We start from the raw sequence: 8,913 nt of genomic DNA, 5'->3' as shown, positions 1-8,913 counted from the left end.
AAAAAAAAAAAAAAAAAGACGAATATATTACACATCAAAGTTTTGTGCATATATATTAGAGAGTTTAAATATCATCCAGTACAACAACAACTTAACAAGGCAGTTTGGGGGTTTTTTTTTTTTTTTTTTTTTTTTTTGGTTTTTTGGGTAAGTTTCTGAGTCTTACTACTACACTTCGTTCATACACTGCCACATCCATTGAGGGTTAATACTCTAAATAGTTAACCAAGGATCACACTCACCTCTTACCATCTTTCATCTCATTCAGTGAAGATATGCAGCAGCTTGGTACTGGTAAGCATTTCCAAAGTAGTTTCCATGAGCTGCAGGAGGCATGTTGTACATAGCTGAGCCCAAGAGGGGTGGGCAATGGTTGTCGTTAGGGGTCGGGTGATACATGTACGGTCGGTCGTACATGTACGGTGGGTATCTATCTGTCACTCTACCGTAGAAGTTCTTGTCAGCACCATTGTTGTTATTGACAAGAGGGGCATAACCAACACCATTTGCACGAGGTCGCTTTGGTTGAGGTTTTGTAGCCTCAGTCACCCTTTTCTGGTCGGCCTTAGCTTTCTCGAGCTGGATGACCCGTTTCTGAAGAGGGTCTACAGGGTATTGCTCTTCGAGTTTATGCTCTTCAATGCACTTGATTACGGCCTTAAGGGCAGTCAGCTCTCTGTCACTAACATCATTCTGAAATTTGTCCAAAAACAATGAAGGAAAAGAAGAAACATCACATAATAGAGAAAGAAACGAAAATAGAACTAGCACACGAAGGGAGAGATAATGATAGATAGCGCAAAACGTCCTGTCTCGGGTTCGAGGATCTAACACCTGAATACTTTGATTCTAATAAAAGGAAAATTTGTACAAAAACAATGAAGGAAAAGAAGAAACTTCACATAATAGAGAAAGAAGCGAAAATAGAACTAGCACACGAAGGGAGAGATAATGATAGATAGCGCAAAACGTCCTGTCTCGTGTTCGAGGATCTAACACCTGCATACTTTGATTCTAATAAAAGGAAAATTCAATCTAGGAGAAACTCATGTCAACTGTAGCTCCCTAAGATGATCACAGGAAGTGTAAAAACAAGCTCCAGATTCAGTAACCAATATGAGATTCTAACATTATTCTTTGATTCAGATGAAGTAATTAAACAAAACTCGGTAAGTAGTGAAAAACCTGTGCGGTGGGGGATGCATTTCCAGGTTTGGCTTGTGAAGACACTTTCTTGGCCTCCTTGAGATAGGACTTCAGCAATGGCACTGGAAAGAACTGCTCTGTAAGTTCAAATGCAAAAGCCAAATTCACTGCGTCAATTTGCCTTCCACTGTTAACCAATACTTCGATGACACCTGGAGAACGACGGGCAAAGAAACCATTAACAAGAATGAAAAGGACTAAGTTGAGGTGAATCCGCATCCAATACCCTATACTGCATATACCTATCCAAACTAATCAAATCTTCTGAAAGATAGTGTTGAGATAGAACAAAGAAAGAATGAATTACGATTAAAATATACGATCTTCCATAAATATCCTTCTCAACATTTTTGTTCGGGCCTACTTGCACGCACCTCCATTGACCCTACTATATTTGGTTGTCAAATAGCTTCTTGACATTGTCCATTTAAGAATGAAAGACTGACCTGGCATTTTGTCTGATAACCCTAGAGATCGACATAAATCAGCTGCTTGGCGTCGACGGGAGACCATTGGCACAAGCCTGGATAACTCTACATCATTAAAATCAGATGCAATGCCAAAAGTATCCAGAAGCTGCAAAAAGGCATGAGCCTCCAATGAGTTGCCATTACTAGCATCCACATCAAGAGCATCCAACTTTGGTTTCCATTCTCCAGCAATTTTCTTTGCTTGCATCTTGACTTCGGCTGACATCACTTTAGAAACAGATTCAGCATTCATAGTTTTCAGCAAAATGCTTAAACATTCCATCAACATGATGCAGGTTCGGCGAGAACCCAGTAGATCTGAGTTTTTCTTTCCATCCAAGTTAGCAACTTCTCCACTGTAGAAATCTTCCAAGGAGTCCAAAACCATACAGGCTGGGTTTGCTGCGGCTTTTAGTGCAAATGGAATCTCCTCCCTTACTGCAGCAAGGTTCTTCCGATTGTCAGATATAAATTTGTGCAGCCCTGCAGAGTCCATCTCTTGACATAATTGTACTAATTGAGGATAAGACTTGACACCAAAGTGTTCATCATCATTAGGAGTATCTTTCAAACCATCTGAGTTATTTTCACTATTCAAAGAATCAGGTGGTTTATCTACCACATTTGGTTCCCCACTTTGATAGTCATCAGGGCAAGAAGGCGTTTCTGATGCCACCTTCCTGTGCTTCTCTCGTGCATTAGCAACAGCAAATGCCGCAGCATCTCTTTTCTTTTGAAGACACTCCAGTGAGGCTGTCTCTTTAGCCAAAATAGCAGCTTCTCGCTTCTCTAACTTTTGACGTGCCTCTGTTGTTTTGGTTTCATATTCCCTTTCTTGGTCTTCTAACTCATCAAAACGCCTCTTCAAGGATTTCTCTAGCCCATGGAAATGTTCTTCAAGTTCTTTCCATTTCAAGTTGAGTGTTAATGCTTTGTGGCTTTCAAGCTCAGCAAATGCTTTCTGAAGCTGTTGTATCTTAGAGGTTGTAGAGTCAATCAGCGTTTCAACTGAATGTGTGACATCCATGGCAAAGGAGCTGAAGATAATAGGAAGATAGAGATGATAAGCTGTCGATTTGGATTTATTACTTCAATTCAACTTACATGAAATAAAATACATGTAAGTAAAGCTCACACTTAATACACCAATAAATGGTAGCCAAAGTAGTGATAACTAATAAATAAACAATAAAAACTAGAGAAAAATCCATTTCAATGAACATCAAAGAGGTAGCAGAGCCAAATGGAAAATGCAACACTTTGGATAGTGTTTAATGATCAAAAAGAGAAACACATATTACGGGCGACGAAATTTACGAAATTTACAAAAACGATCGAGGCACTTGGAATAATAGTTCATAACCTGTATTTTTCAAACAAAAAATCAGGAAATTTCAACAAAGAGAACTCCTTCATTAACTGTAGGTGGGCTGATTACACTTTAATGTGAAATATTCTCTACTTCATTGTTAACAAAACTACGCAGATTAAAGCTATCAGTCTGGCTTCCCAGATTCATCATTCCTGGTATTGGTTGATTCATTAATGTGGGACTTCTTCATTCATTTATTTCATTTTATCTCCTCGCTCTTAATCAATGGAATTTCTACACGTTAGTTGAAAAACAACCTCCATTGCTACATAAGAGAATCAATACTAAACTGCTTGCAGAAACAGCCTCCTGCATGGATTGCTTCTCTGCATCTTATAAATCAAGACCACTCATAGGACAAAACAGAGCCGAGCTTTATTCGTTCAGATCCTAAAAGGAACAAAATGCCCAGCAACAGGAAGACATTCAAACGAGCCTCGTTTTCGGGAAAATGGGATATTACATTTCGAATAATTTGCTATCCAAATGACTAAAACGCCTTTCCACCCTAAACTGAACCCAATTCAACAAAACAAAGCAAAGCGATGATAAATAGCATCAAACAGAAAACCCCATCCAGAAAAACACAGCAGCAGCTCAAATTTGGAAAAGGGGACTCCATAATCGAATCCTCGAGACTTAAAATTCTCCAAAGAACAAAAACCCAGAAACAATTAGAAAAGAAATGGATCTAGGTCAGTGAGAAAAGCGGATTACCCGATTGATTGAGTGAGAAACGCAATAGGAATTACTCCGGAGCCTGCACATAAATGCTTGACCTAGCACACTAAATACAAACATCCAAACCAGAGAGAGATAAGAGGGAAGAGAAGAGGAAGAAAAATGGAGGAAAGAGGAAAGTGGAATAGGGACGATGAAAAGTATTTATTGCAGGCACTCAGCCACACCACCAGTCGCTCTCTTTCCCTCGCCTTCCTTCGGGCACTCCCGTTTTTTATATTTCCCCTCCCATGTAAAATTAATTTTTATAAAAATATCACCAAAATAAATCCTTTTAATTTTTTTTTTAAAATTTTAATAAAATAATTTCAATATTAATTTTATAATACTTCAAAAATACTCTTAAAAAATATTTATGAAATTTTAAAAGCGATTTATTGAAAAAAAAAAAAAAAAAATACGTAAATAAAACAAATAAATTTGTTGTTTGGTAGCTGTTTTGTACTTTAACTAAAACAAATATGATTCGATTCCTTTGGTATTTTTTTTTTGTTTTTATTCTTTTATTTCATTTTATTTTATTAAATTATGTAATATCATATTGGCTAAATTAATTAAAAAAATATTTTTATTTTTAAAATATCCATAAATTTTGAAAAATTGAATTAATATTAGGTTAGAATTATATTTAAAAAATTATTTTTAATATTTTTCGAGTGAGATTTCATATGATTGGAGAGAGAAAGGGAGTGGTGTGTAATTCTCTCACTAACAGATGCGTTTTAAAAATTTTGACTGGATAACTAGAGGAGAAAGTACAAAAATACAAGACAATATCAACTGTGGACATTAAAATTTTTAAAATTATTATTATTTAAATGTTTAAATTAAACGGTATAACCAAACCAACCTACAGCCACGCTACAGCATTCCATTGTCCTTCCCTCGAAATCCAGAGCTCATAATCTCCCGCCAAAATCCGAAATGAGGATCGCGGAAATCCCATCGCCTTCTCAAGGTCCGTCTCAATCTCAATCCCAACAGCAACAACAACAGTCGCATTCACAATTTCGATTCGATCTTTTCAATCCCATTCTTCTACAAATCGAATCCTCAATCAAGAAGGCGGAGTTCCTCTCCTCCGCTTCCGCCGCTGATCACCCTCTCTCTCCGATCATCCCTGATGATCTCCGCCATTCCCTCACTCTTCTTGCTCAACTCACCCCCTTCCCCAATTCCACCAAACTCCATATCTGGAAGCTCAGTTACCGACTATGGAACGCTTGCGTCGACCTCGCCAACACCTCTGCCACCCGCCGATCGTCTACTGAGCATGCTAATCTCCGCCATGTCGCCTCGGACCTCCTCTATATCGCCGGCGATGTCGATGGAGTCCCCTCCCCTGCAGCCAAGTCCGCTTCGTTTTACTACAAAACCGGATTGATATGGCACACTCTCAAGAACTTCGAACTCGCCTCCATTTGCTTCGAGAGGGCTTCGGATATTGTCTCGAAGTTGGATCTCACCACGGTCGCCGATGCCGGCGCCAAGAAGCTTCTATTGGATCTGAATATCGCTAGGTCTCGAACGGCTTGGCAGGTTTCTGACAGGAATCTTGCTGTTGTGCTTCTGAGTCGAGCGAAAGGTTTGATGTTCGGTTCGCCAGAGCATTACAAAGCGCTGGGAGACGAGTACTTGGCGTTTGGGAAGATCGAGCTATCGAAGGGGGAAACTCATGCGTTCCGTGAGGCTTTAAAGCTGTTGAACGAAGCTCTGGATCTGTATGAGAAAGGTCTGCGTTTAGCAAGAGCTAGAGAGGAGATGGTTGAGTTTAAAGCCCTACGATCCAAGACACTGAGGTTCATTTCAGCTGTTCATCTGCAGGTTGAAGAGTTCGAGAGTGTAATCAAGTGTGTGAGGCTTTTGAGAGATGGAGATTGTGGGGATAATCATCCAAGCCTGCCAGTTTTGGCTATGAAGGCTTGGTTGGGGCTAGGGAGGCATGGAGAGGCCGAGAAGGAGCTGCGAGGGATGATTGAGAACAAGGGAATTCCAGAGAGCGCTTGGGTTTCGGCTGTGGAAACTTACTTCGAGGCGGTGGGAGGAGCTGGAGCAGAGACAGCCATGGGTGTGTTCATGGGGCTATTGGACCGTTGCCATGTCAGTGCAGGGGCGGCGGTGCGAGTGGCTCACAAGGTAGTTGGCCATGCGGGCGAGGTCTCGGAAGTGAGGGCCAGAGTTGCGGCGAAGCTGGTGTCAGATGAGAGGGTGCTGACACTCTTGCGCAAAGAGCCTGCTGCAAAACATAGAAAAACAATGTACACCCTGCTTTGGAATTGGTAAGTACATCGACACAATTGAATTAATTTGTCACAAGTTGAATGAGTTCATATGCCATTAGTTAGTGGTTCCTATTCATCATTCGATAACTTTAAAGAATCATGCGGCTATAGGGAAATTTACGTCATAGAAAGACAAATGCATTTAGGGGGAGGCAAATGCAATGCCATTCTATTAGAGGATACTGTATTACAACCACCATGAAAGTTCATGTTCATTTCTAATGTCGATGAAATACAAGAGAAGAATCAAATTTTATTTTACTCATCATGTTCTTACATTTATTTCACTTTCTGGTCGTTGAATTGTCAAACCTTCTATTTTTGTATATAAATTTTGCAATGAAAATAATTTTTAGCGCTGAATGCTAGTTTTCTTGTCTTCTTCAATGAAGTATTTAGTAAAACCGTGTATGTCCATTTATTTATTAGGTTAGGTGTTATAATTTGAAACAGAATCGAATTTTTTGTTGAATGATGAATGAAAAATTTCCTATAGGGATTAAAATTGAAAGACTGAAGTAGAATGTACAAAAATTTGAAGATGAAAGCTAGAGAATGAAATGATATAAATATGAACAAATTTAAATAGTTTATTTTTTTCCTTTTGTTTTTCTTTCCAGTGCCGCAGATCATTTTCGGTCAAAAGGATACGAGATCAGTGCTGAGATGTTTGAAAAATCAATGCTTTACATTCCATACGACATTGAAAATAGAAATCTTCGGGCCAAAGGCTTTAGAGTTTTATGTCTTTGTTATCTTGGTCTATCTCAGCTTGATCGAGCTCAAGAATATGTCAATGAGGCTGAAAAGGTACGATAAACCATTCAAAGGAAGCTGAAGTTTAGTATCAATTTCTAAGAATGGGGGTCTTAAAAATTTTCAACACCTTGAGTAATATTCATAGTGCTATTTTCTCGTCTTCTGCAGCTAGAACCCAGCATAGCTTGTGCTTTCCTAAAGGTACTCGCTCTCCCTCCCTATTACACCTGTTATAAATATAATGTAGGTTTATTGGATCTATTTTTTGTGATATTTTTCTGATTTACCATGCTAATGATTGATTGAACTTGATGTTTATCGCTACTTGTGCAGTTTAAAATTTCTCTTCTAAAAAGTGACAATACGGCCGCCATCAATCAGATCCAATCCATGATGTCCTGCCTTGATTTTACGCCAGACTTTCTCTCACTCTCTGCTCATGAAGCTGTTGCTTGCCGTGCTTTTCCTGTTGCAGTTGCCTCTCTTTCGAGCTTATTAGATTTTTATTCCACAGGAAAATCTATGATAGCAAGAGAAGTGGTTGTACTACGCACCTTAGTTACCATCCTCACTCAAGAACCCAGCGATGACTCAGAAATCTTCGGAGTACTGAAACGCGCTTGTGAAAGGGCAATTGAATTTGGGGCTGGTTGCTTCTTTGGAGAAGGGGAAGTAGGGAAGCGGGAACAAAATTGGTTTGCTGTGGCTTGTTGGAATCTTGGGACAAGAATGGGGAGGGAGAGGAAGTTTGAATTATGTGCAGAATTTTTGCAGTTGGCTTCGAAGTTTTACACTGCTTTGTCTGATGAAGAGCAAGTCGACGAAAACAATGTCATAGTTTTTAGATCACTGACTCTGGCTGTAACTGCTATGATAGCTTCTGAAGAACAAACAAATACCACACTGTCAAACGCTAAAATCAAACAAGCCAAAGAATTGTTAGATAGAGCTGGTAAGGTAAGGACTATTCTTTTTTTCGTTTGATATTATGTTGGGTGTAAGCAGGACAGTTCGTTTTCTTTGTGGCTAAATTCAGTGATGAAACTAATTTTTGAAGCCCAACGGACCTAAATTCACCGATTAACAATTTAGATTGAACCAGCCAAATAGGTAAAAATTGATCTAAATAGAACCTATCTGACTATTTTCCAGTTTTGTACTTGTGAAAAGTAAGTCTGTCAACCAACCGGTATGCTATACTTCAAACTAACTGCACTTAGCTGAGTGAGATTTTCAGGCCCTTTTATTGTGGCTGCATTGTGAATTTGCTTTCTATCCGTTGTGATTGAAAATCTTTTATTTATGCAGATTATGAAGCTCATTTCCACAGAAAAGAAAGTCAACAACGAAGAGATTCATCGCCTAGAGGCAGAAAACTTATTCATCTACACGCTTAGTGCCTATGATATATATGGAAGGCTGAACGATTCAGGGTCACAACAACTGCTGGTGAAAAGGTTTGCGAGCTCAAAGGTTTGCAATTACAAATATCTGCTTCAGATTGGCCTATACGCTTTGCAGGGTACTCGATTCAATCAAGATGTAGCCAACTTCGCACTCAATGAGTGTCTGTCAGCGCTACTCTCTTCCCCATCTCCGGACTATCATACCGTTGCTCTTGTTTTCCGGAAGCTTATTGCCATAACAAGCATTAGCAAGGGAGAGGCAGATGATGATGCCGTATATGAAATGTACAGGCAAGCTTATAGGATAATGGTGGGGTTGAAGGAAGGTGAGTACCCATTGGAAGAGGGGAAATGGCTAGCTATGACAGCGTGGAACCGGGCATCCGTGCCCGTTAGGATGGGACAGAGTGATATGGCAAAGAAATGGATGGATTTGGGGCTGGAAATAGGCAGACATGTTGGAGGAATGGAGACTTACTGCGCATGCATGGAGGAGTTCGTTAATGGCTTCCAGAACAAGTCCTCAATGCAGACAGAATAATTGACTGTGAGTATCAGATCTATACAACTCTTTTTTCTCATTTTGGCACGCGAATACTAACATAGTAACAGAATGAAAGGGAAGAAACACAGCTAAAACACGCACTTTATTATTATTATTTTTTTTTTTGGGGGGG

At 39.5% G+C, this 8,913-nt stretch overlaps 2 protein-coding genes across 4 annotated transcripts in view; one reads left to right on the top strand and one right to left on the bottom strand.

Annotated features, from left to right (window-relative positions):
• Positions 1-27: 27 nt before the first annotated feature.
• On the bottom strand, positions 28-3,968 carry LOC111806855 (FRIGIDA-like protein 3). The gene is made up of 4 exons (XM_023692355.1): positions 3,766-3,968; positions 1,653-2,713; positions 1,186-1,358; positions 28-693 (listed from the first exon to the last, which is right to left on the bottom strand). Exons 2-4 carry the CDS (start codon positions 2,701-2,703, stop codon positions 265-267), a joined length of 1,653 nt encoding a protein of 550 aa, XP_023548123.1. The 5' UTR covers positions 2,704-2,713; positions 3,766-3,968; the 3' UTR covers positions 28-264.
• Positions 3,969-4,674: 706 nt separating this feature from the next.
• LOC111807216 (TPR repeat-containing protein ZIP4) overlaps positions 4,675-8,913 on the top strand; it is a 5,140-nt gene continuing 901 nt past the window's right edge. For 2 of the 3 annotated variants that reach the window (XM_023692831.1, XM_023692830.1), the window contains exons 1-5: positions 4,675-6,068; positions 6,692-6,881; positions 6,999-7,031; positions 7,164-7,787; positions 8,139-8,783. In XM_023692831.1, coding sequence (XP_023548599.1) covers positions 4,714-6,068; positions 6,692-6,881; positions 6,999-7,031; positions 7,164-7,787; positions 8,139-8,777 — 2,841 coding nt within the window. In that variant the 5' untranslated portion in view covers positions 4,675-4,713 and the 3' untranslated portion in view covers positions 8,778-8,783. Of the gene's footprint in view, positions 6,069-6,691; positions 6,882-6,998; positions 7,032-7,163; positions 7,788-8,138; positions 8,784-8,913 lie in introns of those variants that run through there. The other variant, XM_023692833.1, reaches the window with a different exon arrangement.

The sequence above is a fragment of the Cucurbita pepo genome, chromosome LG12 (assembly GCF_002806865.2).
Source record: "Cucurbita pepo subsp. pepo cultivar mu-cu-16 chromosome LG12, ASM280686v2, whole genome shotgun sequence".
NCBI lineage: Eukaryota > Viridiplantae > Streptophyta > Magnoliopsida > Cucurbitales > Cucurbitaceae > Cucurbita > Cucurbita pepo.
This window is presented reverse-complemented; position numbering and strand designations above follow the sequence as displayed.